The sequence below is a fragment of the Heptranchias perlo genome, chromosome 1 (genome assembly GCF_035084215.1).
Source record: "Heptranchias perlo isolate sHepPer1 chromosome 1, sHepPer1.hap1, whole genome shotgun sequence".
Taxonomy (NCBI): Eukaryota; Metazoa; Chordata; class Chondrichthyes; order Hexanchiformes; family Hexanchidae; genus Heptranchias; species Heptranchias perlo.
Genome location: NC_090325.1, coordinates 132,993,560 through 133,016,749, shown reverse-complemented (window position 1 = coordinate 133,016,749; position 23,190 = coordinate 132,993,560). Strand labels below are relative to the sequence as shown.

The window sequence follows — 23,190 nt, the reverse complement described above, 5'->3', positions numbered from 1 at the left end:
GGACTAAAAGCCAACAAATCCCCTGGACCTGATGGTCTACATCCTAGGGTTCTAAAAGAGGTGGCTGCAGAGATAGTGGATGCATTGGTTATGATCTTCCAAAATTCTCTAGATTCTGGAACAGTCCCAGTGGACTGGAAGGTAGCAAATGTTACCCCACTATTCAAGAAGGGAGGGAGAGAGAAAACAGGGAACTACAGGCCAGTTAACCTGACATTGGTCGTCAGGAAAATGCTGGAAACCATTATTAAGGAAGTAGTAACAGGGCACTTAGAAAATCATAATATGATTAGGCAGAGTCAACATGGTTTTATGAAAGGGAAATGGTGTTTGACAAATTTATTAGAGTTTTTTGAGGATGTAACTAGCAGGGTCGATAAAGGGGAACCAGTGGATGTAGTATATTTGGATTTTCAAAAGGCATTCGATAAGGTGCCACATAAAAGGTTGTTACACAAGGTAAGGGCTCATGGGGTTGGGGGTAATATAATAGCATGGATAGATGATTGGTTAAAGGATAGAAAACAGAGAGTAGGGATAAACGGGTCATTCTCAGGTTGGCAGGCTGTAACTAGTGGGGTGCTGCAAGGATCGGTGCTTGGGCCTCAGCTATTTACAATCTATATTAATGACTTAGATGAAGGGACCGAGTGTAATGTATCCAAGTTTGCTTATGATACAAAGCTAGGTGGGAAAGTAAGCTGTGAGGAGGACAGAAAGAGTCTGCAAAGGGATATAGACAGATTAAGTGAGTGGGCAAGAAGGTGGCAGATGGAGTATAATGTGGGGAAATGTGGGGTTATTCACTTTGGTAGGAAGAATAGAAAAACATAATATTTTTTTAATGGAGAGAAACTATTAAATGTTGGTGTTCAGAGAGACTTGGGTGTCCTCGAACAAGAAACGCAAAAAGTTAGTATGTAGGTACAGCAAGCAATTGGGAAAGCAAATGGCATGTTGGCCTTTATTGCAAGGGAGTTGGAGTACAAGAGTAGAGAAGTCTTACTACAGTTGTACAGGGTTTTAGTGAGACCTCACCTGGAGTACTGCGTACAGTTTTGGTCTCCTTATCTAAGAAAGCATATGCTTTCCTTAGAAGCATTGCAACGAAGGTTCACTAGATTAATTCCTGGGATGAGAGGGTTGTCCTCTGAAGAGAGGTTGAGTAGAATGGACCTATACGCGCTGGAATTTAGAAGAATGAGAGGTGTTCTCATTGAAACATATAAGATTATGAGGGGGCTTGACAGGGTAGATGCTGAGAAATTGTTTCCCCTGGCTAGAGAGTCTAGAACTAGGGGGCATAGTCGCAGGATAAAGGGTCGGCCATCCAAGACTGAGATGAGGAGGAATTTCTTCACGCAGAGGTTTGTGTACTTTTGGAATTGTCTACCCCAGAGGGCTGTGGATGCTGAGTCACTGAATATATTCAAGGTTGAGATGGATAGATTTTTGGACTCTAGGGGAATCAAGGGATATGGGGATCAGACGGGAAAGTGGAGTTGAGGTCGAAGATCAGCCAGGATCTGATTAAATGGCAGAGCAGGCTCGAGGGGCTGTATGGCCTACTCCTGCTCCTATTTCTTATGTTCTTATGAGAAACAAGTGGAACCCCTACAGGAAGTGCATGATTCATCAGAGATTTTTAAATGCATTGTAGATACAAAACTTTGTATAGAATAAATAGTTTTATCTCATATGTAGGAAACTATTTAATGCAATTTGTATGAAGTATTTTGTATATCACCCATCTAATAAAAATATTTAGAGAATTTTACATTTGTGTAAGTGTCAGTTTCTCTGCTGATTGGCATGTTACTGTGTAGTTGGATACGTAATGGTTGGAGGGGTATCTGCTATGGGGCTTGGATTGAGTGGTGCAGAGAAATGAAACATTACGAGAGAAAAGATGAGGTAACAGTGGGGCTGTGGAGAGGTTGCTGGTGGTGAGAGCGTGATAAAAATTGAGTGACAGGAAATGGTAAAAGGCTTGAAAATGAAAGAAGAGGAAAATTAGAGATTTCAGAGAATTTGATGGAATAAATGGTGAACACAGAAGGTGTTGGTGGGATGAGGTTTCAGTAGGAAGCACAGGATCAGGGCAATATGGTGAAGGGAATGGTGAAGGTAAAGGTTGAGAGGGAAGTTTAAAATAATAGGGTGCAAATTCCACGGGGATTCCCTGATCTTTGGTCAACTCCACTCCAGAGAAATGACGGAAATGGCTGCTTACAATGTTTCTCCAGGTTTTCCGCTGATCTCATAGGAACATAGGAACAGGAGTAGGCCATTCAGCCCCTCAAGCCTGCTCCGCCATTCAATTAGATTATGGTTGATATGAACCTCAACTCCATTTACCTGTCATTGATCCATATCCCTTGAGAAAGAACTGCTAAAATGGAGTGAATTGCAAAACGGAGTGAGGACTTCACAACGGGAATTTGGTGAGAGTGGGAATTAGGTGCAGGGGGACGGGGGTGCTAAGTAATTTAAACCAAGGGACAACAGTAAATAAGTAAATATATAAATAAATAATTAGAGCAATTAATTAAATCTAAGGGAATAAAATTAACTAAAGTAGAGGATACCAACATTAAAGGAATCCAAATTGCATTAAATAAAAATCTGATATACATAAATAAATAATGATTTGGAATTAAGTGGGTATTAAACTAAAGCATATAACACAAGTAGATAGACTTTTAAGTAAATGATGGCCCAGCTGAGACCCATTGCCTGCAATTCCTGTGCAATGTGGAAACTCCAGGACACTTCATGTGTCCTGGATAACCATGAGTGCAGGAAGTGCCTCTGGCTGCTCGAGCTCGACCTTAGGATTTCTGAGCTTGAGGAGCAGCTGGAGTCACTGCAGGGCAAATGGGAGGCTGAGAATTTGCTGGATTATACGTTCCAGGAGGTGGTTACCCACCAGCCACAGAGAGTTCAGGAGGATAATAAGTGGGTGGCTATCTGGCAGGGTAGGAAGAAGAGGCAGACAATGCAGGAATCCTCCAGGAGTGTTGCACTCATAAACCGGTTTTCAGGTCTGAATACTGATGAGGGTGACGGCACCTCCGGGAAGTGCAGCACACAGCAAATCTACGACACTGTGAGGCAAAGGACTGCACAGGAGGCACAGCGAAGTGTAGTAATGCAGTGGTCACAGAGGATTCAATAGTCAGGGGGATAGACAGGCATTTCTGCAACCATCGACGTGATTCTCGCATTGTGCGTTGCCTCCCTGGTGCCAGGATAAAGGATATCATGGAACGGGTGCTGAACATTCTGTGGAAGGAAGGGGAACAGCCAGAAATCGTGGTCCATGTTGGAAACAACAACATAGGAAGGAAAAGTGTTGAGATCCTGCAGTTGGAGTTTCAGGAGCTAGAGAGGAAGTTAAAGAGCAGGACCTCAAAGGTGGTAATTTCTGGATTACTCCCAGTGCCACATGCTAGTGAGTATAGGAACAGTAAGATAAGGCAGGTTAATGCGTGGCTGGAGAAATGGTGCAGGCTGAAGGGCTTCAGATTTCTGGGGCATTGGGAGCAGTTCTGGGGCAAGAGGGACCTGTACAGATGGTGGGTTACACCTCAACAGGGCTGGGGCCAATGTCCTTATGGGGAGGTTAACTGGTGCTGTGGGGGAGGGTTTAAACAAATTTGGATTGGGGAGGGGCACCAGGATGAAGCATTAGAGAGGGGAAACAAGGTGCATAGAGGACTAGGAGAGACAAACAGCATTAGAATAAAGAATAGCTCAGAAATCGGAAGGATCAGACAGAGGGGAAATGTGAGGCAGACTAGGATGGGTCTGAAGTGCATGTGCATAAATGCACGGAGCGTGGTAAATAAGGTTGGTGAGCTGCAGGCACAAATTGCCACATGGGATTACGATATATCGGCAATAACGGAGACCTGGCTCAAACAAGAAGTAGAGGAGCAAATTTCCAGGCAAATTTCAGAAAGGTGCAAGAACTATAGAGTAGTGATAATGGGGACTTCAATTATTCTAATATAGACTGGGAAAATAATAGTGTTAAGCGCAAAGTGGGGGAGTGTAGGGGGTGGTGGTGTGTGTCAGCTTCACCTTTGACTTCTGAGCGGTCCGAATCGCTCCCATTCCCTGGGTTCTAGACCTTGGACTTATTTGGGGGTTGTGACAAAGTGCAGCAGACAACTGATTTTGGTGCAAGAAACTTTGACCTTTATTCAAGAGAGGAAATACAACACAACAATCTTAACACTCTAATAAAATGGGGAACACTTCAGTAAACAGTAGAAAGATACCTCACCCCTCCTAAATCCCACTGTACTAGTTAGGTTGGACTCTAAAGGACCAGGGATAATGCTCACCAAACGAAACCTTGACAGTAATTCGCCCAGAGGTAAGTCAGAAATAGATTGTAGAGTGGAAACTTTGCGGATCTTCGGTTTTCTCCCGTGTTGGTTTTCTTTGGTCGCGGTGGCTCAATATTACACGGTTGGTTGGTGGTAATATTCGGTTGGTTGTTTCGTAAGGCCCTTGTTGCCGCGAGGTGTCTGATGGTCACTGGGACTGTTGCTCTGGTTTCTTCTTGTGTGTCGGCCTGCTTCTAGAGCTGCTGTCCTTCCCTGTCGAACTGCTTTCCTTGTTGTCTGCTGGAAACTGCTCTTCTTTCCAGACACAGGCAGAACCAAGACAAGCAGCCCACCAGAGCCAGCAAGCCAGAGAGAGAGCGACAGAGAGAGCTTTCGCCTTGTGGCTGTCTCTCTTACAATGGTCTGTTTAAAACAGTTCTTACAAAGTTCTTTGATGGCCTTTTGATGGTCCCAATCATATTGCAAATTGCTTCTCCCAATGTGTCATTGTTTTAATTCTGATTTAGAGCTTGTCACATAAGGCTTCCTTTTGTATCCAATGTCCTAGGTGTTGATGGTTTTGCTTCTTTTGCCTCTTTCAATGTTGCCTCTTTCAATGGGAGTGATTGTCGACCCCCTGTGGTCGATTTTGCATTAAAACAGAGACGTGTATGAAGCTCCACGGTGTGTGTGTTGTTGATTTCGTCTGGTGACCTCTCACCTATCCTTCCATCTTAGGATTTTAGTCAGGGTCCAAAGTTTTTCCATACTCAGGGAAAAGGTGAATTTCTTTAGGGTTTTTCTCTGAGTTTATTGGGGGATCTGTGAATTTTGAGAATCTTACAGGAGGAATTCATGAAATGTGTACCAGAGAACTTTCTTGATCAGTATGTTTCCAGCCCAACGAGGAAGGAAGCAGTGCTGGATCTGCTTCTGGAAAATGAAGTCGGGCAAGTGGAGCACATTTCAGTGAGGGGAGCAATTGGGAAACAATGATCACAATATCATTAGGTTTACAGTAACTATGGAAAAGGACAAGGAACAGTAAAATGTGAAACTACTCAACTGGAAGAGGCTAATTTTAGTGAGTTGAAAGGGGATCTGGCCCAGGTGGATTAGAATCAAAGATTGGCAGGTAAATGAGCAATGGGAGGCCTTCAATGAGGAGATAGTTCGGGTATAAACTAGATACATTGGGAGAGGCACAAAAAGCAGAAGTACTGGGAAAGGCACTAAAAAAACAGAAACATTGGAAGTGCCTGCCCCCCAACCCCATCCTGAAAAACACAAACAATGGGAGCAGCACCAAAACAAAACAGAAACACACGGACAAAGAATTTCTTTTAGCCCGGATAAAGCCCAAATGAAAATTTTAAGCACTGTTCCTGGCCAAGAAGCTGCAGGCTGACTGCCAAATAAAAATTTTAATTAGTGTCCCAGGTGAGGCCACTGATGGCACAATAAAAATTTTAAATAATGTTGGGTGCTATATAAATGTAAGTTCTTTCTTTTGTGTGTTGTTGTTGTTGTTTTCATTCATTTTTAAGTATTCCAATATTTGTTTGGCAATTTAACAGTTTAGTCCTTATTTCAACCAATCATTATTTTTTGCCCAACTGAAGTGCAATGCCCTGAGGTGTGACATGCTGAGGTGACATATTTTTGGAGGATGATAAATCTAATGCTTATTAATTGTAATACCTAAGACCAAGTCCTGAAGTATGACACCTTTGAAAAAAGTAACAGGGACAGATGTCTGCTAGTACAAAGCTTTTAATTATATAGATACAGTGACTCCATTAGAAAGCTAATAGAAATCTGACCTCTCAGTGGACAAACCTCGCCAGGGTGGAACTGATATTCCTGGTATATGAGATGCTGTTCAATAAAGAAGAAATAAATAGCTAATATGTTACTAAATAAAAATATTTTCACCACAGCAGGAAGTTAGGGAAGTTATTTGCATGCTAATTTAAGAAGGAATTCACTGCTGGTTCCATACTGGAACTAGCTATAATCATTGAATTATTAATTTCACAGTTTGGGGTTTTAATCATTTATGTTCCAATTTAGCTTCTCCACTTTCTGCTGAAATTTTTGCCATTATGGATCTGTTAGGTACATGAGATAGATCAAAATAATCTCTATGTCCTTGTGACAGCTGAAAAAATTCTAATGGCCAATTATAGGAATGCTGAGCAGTAAGGGACTTGGCAATGAGATATCCTATGGAATATAATAAAAAGTCTGAATATGTATACAGATTGATTCCAATCAGGGAACTAGTAGGGTGCTTTTCTGTCTTCGGTAATGACATTAACTCATAAAAAGGGCCCTATACACAGTTAATTCCCAGGAAATATCAATGCTATGAAACTCAAATCTATTAAATAGGTCTAGCCTCCTGGATTTACATTAACGCAAATCAAAATCAAGCTAAATATTCTGCAGATAATTTAGGGATCTAAAGATGTTGCTAATTCTGCAGCAAAAGCAGGGTCTCTGTAGATGCTAAAAATGCATCTGCCAGAGTCAAGTAGAGTTTCCAGTTCATGGTTGTGTAAATTTATCTTGAACCAGACATTGTTAATTGGAAGATTGCACACTCAAAGTGTCAATAACCTGCCTTTTCTCTTTTTAGGTGCTAGCTGCCCTGTTGTACATTTCCAGCATTTTCTGTTCTTACTTCAGTTATATTTGCACCTCTCACCAGTAGGCAATTGCAGAAGATGCCCAGAACTCTAGCCTACTGGGAACCAGCCATTAAGTAGACAGTGCCAGTGGCTTTTGATTGATATGCTACTGGGTTGAACTGCAGAGCAGCACTGCAGCGATCTGGGAATAATAACAACCATTTTGCAGCAGGCATACTCTCTACCTTTACAAATTCAAAGCATGTCTTAAGTTCTGACTTTTTGTAGCTACTGTTGACAATTCATTGAAAGCTTTAATTACTATTACAATTACAATAACAACTACTAATACTTCCAGGTTCTTACTGGGGTACTTTACACTATTGTATGTTATGTGGCCCTTACAGTTACCATTTTTGATACTCTCCCAATGTATTAGCAAGTTTATCCAGTGAGTAGCTAATCCTTATAGTGGAAGGAATGCAAAAATTGGTTTCAGCATTCCTGAGCTACAGAGAGGAAAAATCGGGCAGAGTTCCCTCTACTGATTGCTATAGCTAAAGATGCAGTTGAAAGTGGCCTGGGGTCTTAATAGACTTGGTGGTCAATATGTCCAATCAATGCAGAGCAGTGATGAACAAAGCCAATGGAATGCTGAACTACATAGCTAAAACAGTAAAGTACAAACCAGAGGAAGTCATGCTCAAACTGTAGAGTGCTCTGGTCGGACAACACCCTGCGTTCCCGAGACACAGGAGACGTTCAAGCTTTGGAGGCAATCTAGAGAACAGCCTTTAGGGTTAGACATCTGACTTCTAAGTTATGACTGGAGAAATTTGTTTTTTTCAGCCTTGAAAAGGAAGAGATTGCGATGTGATCTTATACATGTATATAGGATAGTAAATGATATGGAAAGGGTAAATCCGGAAAATTTCTTTAAACTAAAAGTGCTGGAAAAGGTGATACAGTTTCAAGACTGATATCAGGAAGTTCTTCACATAAAGAGCGATCAAAACATGGAATGGGCTTCCAGATAAAGTAGTAAAGGCAAAAATCGTTGAATTATTTGAGAAACAAGTGGATGCTGCAATGAAGAGTTTAAGGTAGTTCCATTTGGATGAATTGAGATGGGCTGAACGGATTCCCTCATCTGTAGTGATATTATAATCCAGTGACTTCCTGATGGAAAGCCGGCCTTTTTGGAAGTTAGAAGAGGACAGGACTATGCTTGGCTGCAATGCCCATGTAGCTAAATAGGTTGGTGACACTCACTAGTTACATAGAATTACATAGAAATTACATCACAGAAATAGGCCACTTAGCTCATTTTGTGTTGGTGTTCATTCTCCACATGAGCAGTAATCCCATGTGCCTGCTCTGTTTCTATATCCTTTTATTCCACTTTCCTCCTTCAACCACCTATCTAACTTATTCTTAAATGTTGACATGGGGCATAATGTCAGTCACCGAGGGGGAGGGTCAGGATCAGGGGATCAGGGGTCATCGTGGGGATCGCAATCGTGATTGTTGGTGGAGGGGGGCGGGGGTTGCGATCATTGAGGGAGTCGCTGCAGGTAGGCTTGTTGGGCCTGGTGGAAGCGCTCCTGCTCCTCCGGGCCCACAAGCTGTGCTATAAAGGCATTTACCTGCAGTTTTGGGCCTTCTCGCCTCCTCTCATGTGGTGTGATGGAGAAGGCCCGGGAATCCCGGCCCCCAGAGGCTAAAATCACAAAACCCAAAAAAATGGAGGCCCGCAGACTCCATGAAAGGTTTTAATGACCAACCCGCCTCCTGAGAGCAGGTTGGTTGCCCACCCCCGTGAAAACCAGAAATGGGCGGGTTGGAGGCAGGTTTGGGGCGGGCTAGAAATTGCTGCAATTTTTAATGTTCTCCCTCCTCCAAATCACCTGTTTTCCTAGGCTATAATCATGCCCATATTCTCAGTTTCAATCACTCACAACGCATTCCACAGTCGCACAACTGTCTATGTAAAAAAAGGTTTCTCCTGTTCTCTATTCTAAATCTCTTACATTTAATCTTATATCTATGACCCTTTGTTCTATACCTCTCAACCATTGGAAACATAGAGAAACTGGAAAGGGAAGATTATCTCAGGGTGAGGCTTAGGGGTACGGTAGAAGCTTGGACTAATAATCCAAGGTGGGATTCACTAATGTGAGTTTAAATCCCACCGTGGCAGTTTGAGAATTTGAATTCAGTTTTAAAAATCTGGGAATAAAAAACTGCTATCAGTAAAAAGTGACTATGTAGCAGTCGGATTATCGTAAAAACCCAACCGGTTCACTCATTACCTTTAGGGAAGGAAATTTGCCATCCTTACCTGGTCTGGCCTATTTGTGACTCCAGTCCCACATCAACGTGGTTAACTCTTACTTGCTCTCTGCGATGGCCTAGCAAGCCATTCAGTTGTCAGAGCAACTAGGGACAGCTAGTGATGCCCACGTCCTGAGAATTATTAAAAAAACAGTGAGATGCTCAAAGGAGGAAAAGATATCAATGGAATAGGAGGAAAAACCAAGGTGTCACTTGGTGTTGAGGGTCATATTGCCACAATGGTGGTTTGGGCAGGACAGGTGTTGGAAAGATTAGCCACATAGGGAGGCTTCAGTAATGGCCATGATGTTGCTGTCTGTGAGCCAGGTTTCAGTCAAAGTCAGATTGTCAATATGATCAACCACAATAACATTGTGGATGCCAAGAGTCTTGTTTGCAAGTGAGTGGGCATTCCAGGAGAAAATATGGAGAAGAGCAGTGATTGTTGCTCTGCTAGTACAGGTCAGAGGAGTGGTTGTAGGTGGAGAGAGCAAGATGGGAAGGAGGTTGGTGAGGTGCACGGGGCAGAAGATCACCAAGCAAGGAGGATGGGGCAGTTGGGGTTGCTGCTCCTAAGGAAGTAGTGGTGGGTACAATTTGGGCCCATTGGAGCATGCCAAGATAGGTAAAGAGGGAGCCATGGGATTATTAGTTAGGTTCACTTGAACAAGATACCAGAGCATGGCTAGTGCCTGTGGAATCATAACCAAATTTGAGTCAGCGTCTTCAGGAAAGGAGAGGGAACACCTGGAGGGAATAAGAAAAAAAATCTTTCCCAAGATCTCTACAAAACTGCTTTCAGATGTGCAAAAAAAAATCTGAAATATTGGATTATGCAAACACAGAGAATTTGGTAATTTTCTAAAACGTTATCCTTATTCAGATTGAAGCATCCCTCTGGATTGAGCAATTTCCAATGCTCTTTTTAAGCTACATACCACACTGTCATCAGGTTTGATGCTAGTGTTGGTGCTTTCACTTTCAGAAATGGTCTCCAAATCATTCTATTCAGGTTTTATTACAGGCACGATTGCGCTTGTTCAGTCACTGTGGTCGTTTTTCTCAATTATGCCCTCACACTCCATGCAATCTAATTCCACTGATATTGTTTCCTTTAACTTAGGATACTGCTGCGGGTGAATTTTTGGTTTTGCCCCATCCTTCACATTAAGTGTACCTGAATACCCTTTGCTGTACCAAGTTTCAGATTGAATAAGGACTTATGGGGGGCTAAATTGGACTGCGTAGGGCCCGTTTTGTAGCGCTATGGGGACACCTAAGCCCCTAAAATGGCATCCGAGATGCGTGCCCGCATTTCCGGCGTGAAGTGCGCAGGATGCCATATTGGTAACGGTGGCTGTGCGGCGATCACCTAACGAAAGCCAGAAGCATGTAGAGAGATTATGAGGTAAATTAGTGTGTAATTTGAAGCAGCCGACAGCATTTTTGAACTCCCCACTCCAGCCAATGCACTGTCCTAACTTCGCACAGCTGAACAGGAGTTAAAGGGCATGAAGAACCCCCTCCAGCACTATTTAAAGGGAGCATGCAAGAGTTACAGGTTAGTTGCTGGATTAGTTATTCTGGCTGTTGGTACAATTGTGGGTGTTTGTGGAAGTTTCCTATACTTGGAGAAAGTTGCAACATTATAGAGAGAGTGGCCTGGGTGGTCTTGCAATATTTGTAGCATTTAAAATATTGTGCCGAACAAAGTTGCTTCCAGACATGGGTGGCCTGCTAGGTCTTCCTGAGTATTGAACATAACTGGGAGCATGCAGAGAGGCCATGCAGAGCAGGACAAGCTGCTAGAAGAGGGAGGAGGAGGGGGAGGCGCAGGGCACTCAGCAGTAGGCCATATCCAACGAGGGTCTTCAGGGGTCAATTCTCTTACCTCAACTTCAGCGACGACCAGTGCATCCGACGGCTGTGGTTCACTAAAGAGGTCGTGACCGAGATCTGTCAACTGCTGCAGCCACAACTGCAGCCTCAGAGCAGGGCAAGAACAGCATTGCCTGTGGCTGTCAAGGTAACTGTGGCACTTAATCTTTACGGCTCTGGCTCCTTTCAGGCTGCTGCTGCTGATATAAGCAACATCTCACAGTTTGCAGTGCACTACTGTGTAAGGGAGGTCACTGAGGCTCTGTACCCTCTCCGAAACAGATTCATCTCATTCCCACTTGACAGAGACAAGCAGCATGAGCGAACACGAGGGTTTGCTTGCATTGCAGGCTTCCCCATGGTGCAGGATGCCATTGACTGCATGCATATTGTTATGCGTGCTCCACATCTGAATTCGGCCACATTCATGAGCAGAAAGGGATTCCACTCCCTCAATGTGCAGCTGGTGTGCGACCACAGGCAGCGCATCATGCAGGTCAATGCCCACTATCCTGGCAGCAGTCATGACTCCTTCATTCTGCGGCAGTCCAACGTTTCACCTATATTTCAACTAGCTCGGCAAGTCAAAGGCTGGCTATTGGGCGAGCAGGGTTATCCCCTCATGAAGTGGCTCACGACTCCGGTCCGGACCGCACGCACACGTGCACAGCAAACGTACAACGAAAGCCAAGCTGCTACACGGAACATCATACAGCACACCATAGAGCACACTCAAGCAATGCTTCCACTGCCTGGACCACTCTGGAGAAGCCTTGCAGTACTCAGCTGAGCGGGTCTCAAGATTTGCCTTGGTATCCTGCATGCTGCACAACCTCACCATTATGAGGGGACAGCCCTTGTCACCGTCTATCTGGCGAGAACCTGAGCAAGAAGCAGAGGAAGAGAAGGAAGAGGCAGAGGAGGAGGTGGAGGAAGAAGTGGAGGAGGAGGAGGAAGTGGAGGAGGAAGTGAAGCAGGAAGTGGAGGAAGAGGCAGGGAGGCTCCAAGGTAGAGAGGATGTGTCTTCCAGGGCTCTGCGTGATCAGTAACCTTAACAACACCTCCCCATTCACCAACAGTCCCACACTCCTTACCTTTCCTCTCCCACAGGACCATCAAATCGTCCTCCTTAAGATTACACATTGCGTCCTCCCTCAGCTCATCGCAGAAATGAAAACCAACACCAAATACAAACCCACAACCACATTTATAGAGTTACACATGAAATGATTCAAACAAACTGATACTATTCATCCTTGTGCATCCCCTTAGTGCCTGTCGTTCGTGTGCCTTTACCTTTCCTAGTGCTCTTATGAGGTGCATCCTCAGTGGCTGCAGCATCGGTGGTGGAAGGTTGCTGGCCTTCAAATGAGGAGCGTGCAGGTGGCCTTGGAGGACGACCTCGAGCAGCTCCGGGCCAGGAGGGCCCAGCTTCAGACTGCACCATCTCGGTCTGGGCTGCAGCAGTCTGGCCTGGCTGGCTGACAGGCAAGCACAAGAGCACTGGCAGAGTGGCAGGGGTGGGAGCAGGAATGATGTCATCCTGAGAGAGAACAGCAGGTTCGCCTTCCATGGTGCCACTACCACTTTCCCAGGGCGCCGCCTCAGAAATCCTGGTGATCTGCTGGAGAACAGATTGCTGGACTGCTGTGCTGCCCTGGAAGCCCCGTTCCACAGTGGAACCCAGAACTACGATAGCAGCAATCTGAGCTTCCAAAGCCGCAGTCAGACCTTGGATGGCAGATGTTTGTGCTGCAATGGAAGTTGAGACATCGGTCGTCAGACGCTGCATCAGAGTGGGTTCCACAGGTGCGCTGATGGACGTGACCACCCATTCCATGAGGTAAAGGATTGGCTCCAAGCTCGGCACAAAGTCCTGTGCCAAGTTGGAGCTGGACTCCTCCATGCCCTTTGACATTTTGTGCAGGCTTTCTGGCAGGCTTTCCAGCATTTGGTTGTGTATCCCCATCAGCCTTCTTCTGTAGACTGGCCAATCGAAGTCATCATCTACTCCTCTGCAGCAGAACCAGTATGTGACATCGCCCTCCGGCGAGCTGACGCCTGTGGTATCCGTTCCCTCTGCCCCAGCTCCTGCACACTTGAGCCCGGTTTCTCACCACATGCAGATCCGTTGCACGCACCAGCAGGAGGCCCACCACGCAGAGGCAAGTGTGTCCCGGCGGCTGTTTTCAAGGGTTAACCAATTTAACCCTTAATACTCTTCCATAAACACGTCCACAGGTCTTTGAGTGGTGATCTTCTTAATATTGGGCAGTTTAACTTCAGGCTACGAAACCAATCTCAGCCCGTCAATTAGAGACCTTTGTTCTAAACTAAAATTATGGACAAGTGTTTCTTGTATATGTATACACTTCTAGTCCAAAAACATTACTTCCAGATTTTTGGTCACACGTTTTGGTCAACAATTAAACACTATACAACATTTATAATGGGAATTTCCAATGTAAACAGTTGACTGTCATTGTTCATTGATGAAAAAAATTGAATCACTCAAAGAGTTTTTTCAAAAAAATTCCAGTTGCCATTTCCCTTTAACAAATCTGTGCTGACTTTCATTTATTAGCCCATACTTTTCCAAGTGGCAATTAATTTTGTCCCGGGTTATTGCCTCTAAAAGTTTCCCTACCACAGACGTTAGGCTGACTGGCCTGTAATTGCCGGATTTATCCCTCTCCCCTTTTTTGAACAGGGGTGTAACATTTGCAATCCTCCAGTCCTTCGGCACCATCCCCATTTATTTAAATTTATTAATAAGTGCTGTTTTCTATTATAAACTTCCCAGACAGACAACATCTGTGAGCAGCAACACCTGTGAACAGTAACATCTGTGATTACAGTTCTTCATTGACGGCTATAAAAGGAAACAAAGATATTATTTATAGAGATTGAATTGCTGTTGAAAATTGAGTTTTTAAAAACTCTCTTTCGAACCATTTTTGAGGTTTAAGGAAATGGTTTACATTATAAAAACTTGGAAGCTGCTTAAACAATTAACTTTTGAGCATTTAGGTACTGTTTATTTATTTATGGAAATTTATGTATAAGGACTGTATACATTGGCAAACTCTCTAATAGTGCACTAAATTTTCCACATCTTAGAATCATAGAATGGTTACAGCACGGAAGGAGGCCATTCGGCCCATCGAGTCCATGCTGGCTCTCTGCAAGAGCAATCCAGCTAGTCCCACTCCCCCGCTCTTTCCCTGCAGCCCCTCAAATTTTTTCTCTTCAAGTACTTATCCAATTCCTTTTTAAAAGCGACGATTGAATCTGCCTCCACCACCTCCTCAGGCAGTGCATTCCAGATCATAATGACTCGCTGTGTAATAAAGTTTTTCCTCATGTCACCTTTGGTTATTTTGCCAATCACCTGAAATCTGTGTCCTCTGGTTCTTGCCCATTCTACCAATGGGAACAGTTTCTCTCTATTTACTCTGTCTAGACCCTTCATGATTTTGAATACGTCTATCAAATCTCCTCTCAAACTTCTCAGCTCCAAGGAGAACAACCCCAGCTTCTCCAGTCTATCCATGCAACTGAAGTCCGTCATCCCTGGATCCATTCTAGTAAATCTCTTCTGCACCCTCTCTAAGGCCTACATATCCTTCCTAAGGTCCGGTGCCCAGAATTGGACACAATACTCCAATTGTGGCCGAACCAGTGTTTTGTAAAGGCTCATGATAACTTCCATACTTTTGTACTCTATGCCTCTATTTATAAAGCCTTGGATTCTGTATGCTTTTTAACTGCTTTCTCAACCTGCCCTGCCACTTTCAATGATTTGTACACAGATACCCCCAGATCTCTCTGTTCCTGCACCCCTTTTAGAATTGTACCCTTTCGTTTATATTGCCTCTTCTCGTTCTTCCTACCAAAATGTATCACTTCTCTGCGTTAAATTTCATCTGCCATGTGTCCGCCCATTCCACCAGCCTGTCTATGTCCTCTTGAAGTCTGTCGCTATCCTCCTCACTGTTCACTGCACCTCAAAGTTTTGTGTCATCTGCAAATTTTGAAATTGTGCCCTGTACACCCATTAATATTTATCAAGAAAAGCAGTGGTCCTGGTATCTAACCCTGGAGAACACCGCTGTACACCTCCTTACAGTCCGAAAAACAACCGTTCACCACTACTTTCTGTTTCCTGTCACTTAGCCAATTTCATATCCATGCTGCCACTGCCTCTTTTATTCCATGGGCTTCAACTTTGATGACAAGCCTATTACGTGGCATTTTATCGAACGCCTTTTGGAAGTTCATATACACTACTTCAACAGCATTGCCCGCATCGACTCTCTCTGTTATCTCATCAAAAAACTCAATCAAGTTAGTTAAACATGATTTGCCTTTAACAAATCCGTGCTGGCTTTCCTTAATTAATCCACACTTGTCCAAGTGACTGTCAATTTTGTCCCGGATTGTCATTTCTAGAAGTTTCCCCACCACTGAGGTTAAACTGACTGGCCTGTCAGGTTGCCAGGTTTATCCTTACACACTCTAGTCCTCTGGCATCACCCCAGTATCTAAGGATGATTGGAAGATTATGGCCAGTGCCTCTGCAATTTCCACCCTTACTTCCCTCAGCAACTAGGATGCATCCCATCTGGACCAGGTGACTTATCTACTTTAAGTACAGCCAGCCTTTCTAGTACCTCCTCTTTATCAGTTTTTAGCCCATCTTCTTTTACTGTGACCTTGGCAGCATCTTCTTCCTTGATAAAGACAGATGCAAAGTATTCATTTAGATACTCAATCATGCCCTCTACCTCGATGCGTAGATCTCCTTTTTGGTCCCTAATCGGCCCCTCCCCTCCTCCTACTACCCGTTTACTGTTTATATGCCTATAGAAGACTTTTGGATTGCCTTTTATGTTAGCCGCTAACTTCTGCAATTAGTGCATGTCAGGAGTACATATCAGGAAACTGTGCACCCACAGCCAGTAATTTTCTGTTTATTTGTTTTGAGCAGCAGAACATTTATACTCAAATGCTTTAAGAGCTTGTTGATGATGGGGAAAGTGGTGGGAGGTGTACCTGAGGGCACAAAAGAGACTTAAGATGGTCAGGAGAGAAGTTTGATGGGCAGGAACACAGTGAATTCTGGGATTACAGCCACACTTGCCTCAGTTAGGATTGGTCAAACTTGTGAACAATTGGGTTTGTATGGCTCAGTACAACAGCATACAGTCAATCCATGCAACGTAATTGTTCCATCACCAGAAGTGCTTATTCAGGGTCTGCTGTTCCTTGAGGGAGGATCGTGGTAGTTTTCTCAATAGCCAAGTTATTTTGGCAATGCAATTCTTGTGGAAGAATCATGACCAAGTTTGCAGTGAGGGGGCACGATTTTAAATGGGAAAAATGGGGACGGGGGGCTGTAAAAATGTTAAAAATCTAAAACCCGCCTCCAATCTGCCCACTTTGGGTTTTCACGGAGGCGGGATGAGGGGCAGGCGACCAACCAGCTCTTAGCAGGCGGGTCGGTCAGTAAAAGCTTTCAAGGAGGCTGCGGGCCTCCATTTTGACAGGTTTTTTTTGTTTTTAACTCCTGGGGGCTAGAATTCCAGGAGTTCTACTTCATGCCACGTGAGTTAGGGCGGGAAGGCACAAAACTGCAGGTAAGTGAGCCCGGAGGTGCAGGAGTGTTTCCCCCAGGCTCAACAAGCCTAACTGCAGCGACCACCCCCACAATCTCCGACCCACCCCCCACGATCTCCAACTCCCGTCACGCTCTCCGACCCCCCTCGATCTCCGACCCCTGCGATGACCCCCAATGACCGACCAGCCTCCCCCCCGATGACTGACCCCCCACCCCCACACCCGACATTTAACACTTACCTATTCACGCCCTCCTCCTTCCTCTTCTCCCGTCTGACTGAGACCAGCCTGCCAATCAGGCTGGCCTTTCGGGCGGGAAACAGTCAAAAAAAAAAATAAAGACGTCCATACGTCAAAATCGTAAGGACATCTAAGAAACCCGTACTTCCAGGTTTCCTGTCAGGAATTCCAACCCCCCCCCCCTTGATAAAATCATGCCCGTGTTGTTTGTTGCAGATTTGAATATCAATATTAGATAGGATATTTAGTTTCACTAAATAAGAGAACATTCTGATCCTTTGGCAGCCTTCAACAGTTTTCCATCTTGAAAAACTTATAAATTAATTTACATCAAAGTTATAAATTTACTTTATTTATAAGTAAAAGTATACAACATTTTCTGATGGCTGTAGAGGTCTTATATAAAATTAGCTTGGGCAGACTCAATCAAATTCTTAGTCAGCTCACAGCACAAAACTGTTCCCAATTTAGAACTAATTAGTACTTTATTTTACTGAAAGAGGTCTTAGGATGGCTGATGTGGGAAATGGAAAAATGTCAGAACTGGTGTAGCAGGGGATGTTCATCTGAGCTTATAATAATGCCTTGTCCTATTGAAACATCTTAAACCACTTCACATAATTATTATTGAAGTGCAGCGACTGCTATTATGTAGGCAAAACATGGCAGTTATTCTGCGGCAAAACTGTTTCAAAGACAGCAATGAAATGAATGACCAGTTGATCTGATTTTGCAATGTTGTGATGGTATTGGTTCACAAATATGAGACAGGGTGTGTAAGGGTGGCCAACCGCAATTGCCAGTTTTCCCGCCCACGGCCAAAGTAAAAATTACCCCTCCTGTTTGAATAGTGCCATGGGACCTTTAATATCCACCTGAATCACTGGAACAGGCAGACAGGACTCAGCTTTAACATTTCATTCAAATGAGATTGATGGCTGTGACACAATATTGTACTCTGTATCTAACCATGCTGTACCTGACGAGCGAAAGTGTAAACGAGGGAGGGAACGAACGAGGGAGTAAGGGAGCGAATGAGGGAACGAGATAGGTAGGGAGGGAACGAGGGAATAAGGAAGGGAGGGATCAAGGGAATGAGAGAGGGAGGGAACGAGAGATGGAATGAGGGAACAAGAAAGGGAGTGAGGGAACGAGGGAAAGAGTGAACGAGGAAGGGAATGAGGGAGGGAACAAAGGATGGAAGGAACGAGGAAGGGAACGAGGGAGCAAGGGAACAAAGAACTATGGTGGGAGGGAGGGAATGAGGGAGGGAACGAGGGAGGGACAAGCGAGGGAACGAGGGAGGGAGGGTACGAGGGAGGGAACAAGGGAGGGAGGGAGGGAACAAGGGAGGGAGGGGAGGGAGGGAAGGAACAAGGGCACGAGGGAGGGAGGGAAAGAACAAGGGAGGGAGGGAAAGAACAAGGGAGGGAGGGAACGAACGAGGGAGGAAGGGAGGGAAGGCGGGAACAAGGGTACGAGTGAGGGAGGGAATGAGAGTACGAGGGAGGGAATGAACGAGGGCGGGAACATGGGAATCTGGGAGGGAATGAGGAAGGAATGAGGGAGGAAATGAGGGAGGGAACGAGGGAGGGAATGAGGGATGGACGACTTACTTGCATTTATGTAGCACCTTTCCTGACCCCATGACGTCTCAAGGCGCTTTACAGCCAATGAAGTATTTTTGAAATGTAGTCACTGTTGTAATGTAAGGAAATGCAGTAGCCGATTTGCACAGAGCAAGATCCTACAATCAGCAATGAGATAACGACCAGATAATCTGTTTTAGTGATGTTGGTTGAGGGATAAGCCTTGGCCACGACACCACGGAGAACACCCCTGCTCTTCAAATAGTGCCATGGGATCTTTTACGTCCACCTGAGAGGGCAGATGGGGCATCGGCATCGGTTTGAAGTCTCATCTGAAAGATGGCAGCTCTAAAAGTGCAGCTCTCCCTCAGTACTGCACTAAAGTGTCAGCCTAGATTATGTGCTCGTGTCCTGCAGTCAGGCTTGAACCCAAGATTTTCTAACTTGGAGGCAAGAAACTGAGGCATGCTCAGGCACAAAATGCATACATTAAAAAGAATGGTGGCGGTCATTTAAAGGCCCTGACCTCCGATTTGGATAACTTCCATTGACTTGCTCCTGCTTGTCGGAACTGCTCTGCTAAATGGCTCATCCTTGTGACGTCTGGTGAAGACATTTGTCAAAACAAAATTGAGTGTGGGAGGTTGAGTTGCAGACAGCGCATTAAAGGCAAGATTACTAGATGCAGGATGTTCCCGATGGCTGGGGATTCCAGAACCAGGGGTCACAGTCTCAGGATACAGGGTATGCCATTTAGAACCGAGATGAGGAGAAATTTCTCTGTGGAATTCTCCACCACAGAAAGCAGTGGAGGCCAAGTCATTAGATGTATTCATGAAGGAGACAGATATATTTCTTAATGCTAAAGGGATCAAGGGATATGGGGAAAAAGCGGGAACAGGATACTGAATTAGACGATCAGCCATGATCGTTTTGAATGGCGGAGCAGGGCCGAATGGCCTACTCTGGCTCCTATTTTCTATGTAAGATTTTGAGTGACAAATGATTCTGACCAATGGTCCACAGCCAAAAATGTTAACCTCTTTACAGATGGTGAGTGAACCAGCTCTGCATTTCCTGCCTTTACTTTGTGACACCGTGAGTGACAAGGGCTGCGTTGAAGGCGGGACTTCCTGCAGACGTGTTTGAACAACACTCGACAGAGTTTTGACTTTCACTTCCTCGTTTATTGTGCGACACTTTTTAAAAAGTGTTTGATTTTTAAAACTCTCCGATGGTCGGAGCGTACGTGTGAGAGGAGAGAGGGGTGGGGGAGGGGGAATGTTTTATTTTAAATGGAGGCCAGCCTGACCTGTGCGGTTTGCTTGTCGGTGTTTGAGAATCCCACCACCCTGCCCGTCTGCTCGCACAATTTCTGCAAGAAATGCATCTTGGAGTGTGTCACCAAGTCCTTCTCCTCCGGCCTGGGCTACAGCAGCAGCAACAACATCTGGAGAAACAGCCAGCTGGAGTGCCCTCTGTGCAGAAAGAGCAACTTCATCGCGGAGGGAGCCGTCAATCTGCCCGGGAACACCACCTTGGCGGAAGTGGTGAAACTTTTCAAATCGCAGTATGGTTCTGGTGCTGCCGGTGCAACGGAGGATGAGAAGGGGGAGGAATGCGCGGCGGCGGCGGCGGCGGGCGCGAGAGGTCCGGGCGGCGGCGGCGGCGGCGGGCGCGCGGTCTGTGATAGGCACCCGCCCAGAACCCTGCAGCTTTTCTGCAAGATCTGCAAACAGGTGGCTTGCGGCCAGTGCGTGTCTGAGGATCACTGCGGGGTCTTTCACGCCGTCAACCTCGTGGACATGATCTACCAGGAGGAGAAGGTAAACGGCAGAGAGGTCATGGGGCGGTGCTGGGGAAGCACCAGATCAGTCCAGGGTTCAAAGGGGTTGAATCATGAGAACAGGTTGCATAGACTAGGCTTGTATTCCCTCGAGTATAGAAGGTTAAGGGCTGATCTGATTGAGGTGTTTTAAGATGATTTGATAGGGTAGATAGAGAGAAACTATTTCCTCTGGTGGGAGAGTCCGGAACAACAGGGCATAACGTTAAAATTAAAGCTGGGCTGTTCAGGGGTGATGTCAGAAAGCACTTCTTCATACAATGTGGAATTCTCGTTCCTCAAAAAGTTGTTGAGCTTAGGTCAATTGAAAATTTCCAAACTGAGATTGATAGATTTTTGTTAGGAAAGAGTATTAGGGATATGGAACCATGCAAATAAATGGAGTTAAGATACAGATCAGCCAGGATCTAATTGAATGGCAGAACAAGCCAGAGGGGCTCAATGGCCTACTCCTGTTCCTCTGTTCAGCAATAACAGCTTGTGCATTACATTATGGGAAAGGTTGTAGCAAATAGCCAATGGCATTTATGGCATACATATAGCAGTAATGTTACATGTTGCTGTTTGATGTGTGTTATAGTGAATGGAAAGGCACTCGCCCAAAGTTTTCAGATTGTGACTAGCTAATTTGATTGCCATAAGTAAATCATTAGAGTTCTGATCTATACCTGCAAAATGGAAAAAATTATGTGTCTTTTTCAGCTTGATTACTTTAACAACCTGAGAGAACTGAGGCAACTGAATGACAAACTAAAGATTGAAATTGCAGACACCCCATCAGATAATGAGGTAAGAAGTTCCAGTTGTTTGGTAAATGTGCTGCCCTAAAGTTCCAAAGTCCAACTGCTTAATTTCTGCGGCATAATTAGACAGACGGTACCAAACCCCAGTGTCCACCTCATCCTTAGTATTAAGTACTAAAGTCATTCTAAATTATTAAATAATTTACATATTTAGCTCCAAAATAAAAATATTTTGTTGTTTCTATGGGTTCCTTCTGCAACATGTTTTAACTTTTATATTTTTGTTTGTGTGTTTAACTGAACTTGAAGTTACTGCATTTGAGCTTAGCATCAGGTTAACAAGAGGAAAAATTGCTCAGGGTTCGTGTTCCTGACTACTATCCACTGACCCCTGCAGAAAGTACACATGTATGTAAGCTGGGTGATGTTAGGTGAAGTATGGTGGCCTCCACAGTTAAATAGATGATGACCACTAACTTGCACATGAAGCATGGCTGCTTGTGTAAGGTGCTGGAGATGATATGGACCATACTTCATCATGAGCTGTTGCCTACTGGACTTTTGGGGTAATGGAGTAAAATTGGTAGAGACAATACACAACGATGTATGTATAATGAGATTCAGCAATGCAAGACTAAGAAAATTATAGGGTGTTTCATATTTGAAAATTATGTATTTTACTAGGGTACTGAGGAAACATTTACTGAAATTTCTATTGTAATCGCCAAATGTCATATACATACTGTAGATATTAGAAATTAGAAATCAAATTGTTCTTCGGAAATAACTGTTGGATAATTACTGGTGAAATCCTTCAACAACCGTTGCTACATTTTATATAAAAGTTGTGATCTATTGATGGGCACAAGCTGAAGTGCTGACATGCTGGTTGATGCTGTTTATCTAGCACGTTCTGGAATACGAGAAAGATGTTGTTGAGATTAAGTTCGATGAGATTTTGGAGAAAGTGGAACTGAAAAGAAAGCAGTTGTTGGATGAGATTGAAAAGCAGAAAGAATGGAAAAAGACCGAACGTAAAGCTCGACTCGAGGGAAAGCGAACGCAGAAGGACACGGTCGAGAAGTACCTGAAGGAATGTGAGGGATTGGTGAACGAATGTAATCCAGTAAATTTCCTTAAGGTAAGTCGCCTTACTTCCTCATATTGTATTAATGGGATTGTCAGTTAGTAGCTGAGGGAAATTTTAAGAATTAAAGAGTAATGCTGAGTGTAATGTTAAACCTTGTCATTCCATCTCATCCCAACAATCGTAGAAGTGCATTTTGGAGTATTATTGATTTGTCAGATAAAAGGATGTAGAGGAAGAAGATAGTGCACAATAAGGGCGTACACAGTACTATATGGAGTGTGAGTAATTCATTTGATTTACCTTTGCAAGGTTATTCTATACTTTTACTTTATAGTTTGAAATTTTCGCAAAGAGTAATGGAAATCTGGAACTCCTCCCCCAAAAAGCTGTTGTGGTGAGGTCAATTGAAAATTTCAAAACTGAGATTGATAGATTTTTGTTAAGGGTATTAAGGGTTATGGAACCAAGGTGGGTAGATGGAGTTAAGATACAGATCAGCCATGATCTACATAAGAAATAGGAACAGCAGTAGGCCATACGACCCCTCGAGCTTGCTCTGCCATTCAGTAAGATCATGACTGGTCTTCTACCTCAACTCCACTTTCCCGCCCTATCCCCAAATCCCTTGATTCCCTTAGTGTCCAAATATCCATCGATCTCAGTCTTGAATATACTCAACGACTGAGCATCCACAGCCTTCTGGGGTAGAGAATTCCAAAGATTCACAACCCTCTGAGTGAAGAAATTCCTCCTCATCTCAGTCCTAAATGGCCAATCCCTTATCTTGAGACTATGACCTCAAGCTCGAGACTCTCCAGCCAGGGGAAACAGCCCCTCAGTATCTACCCTGTCAAGCCCTCTTAAGAATTTTATATTTCAAT

At 44.3% G+C, this 23,190-nt stretch overlaps 1 protein-coding gene across 2 annotated transcripts in view; it reads left to right on the top strand.

Moving 5' to 3' along the window:
• The first annotated feature begins 19,878 nt into the window (after positions 1-19,878).
• Positions 19,879-23,190, top strand: part of LOC137326222 (uncharacterized) — a 40,289-nt gene continuing 36,977 nt past the window's right edge. For both annotated transcript variants that reach the window (XM_067991123.1, XM_067991114.1), the window contains exons 1-3: positions 19,879-20,456; positions 21,179-21,265; positions 22,127-22,360. In XM_067991123.1, coding sequence (XP_067847224.1) covers positions 19,926-20,456; positions 21,179-21,265; positions 22,127-22,360 — 852 coding nt within the window. In that variant the 5' untranslated portion in view covers positions 19,879-19,925. The remainder of the gene's footprint in view (positions 20,457-21,178; positions 21,266-22,126; positions 22,361-23,190) is intronic.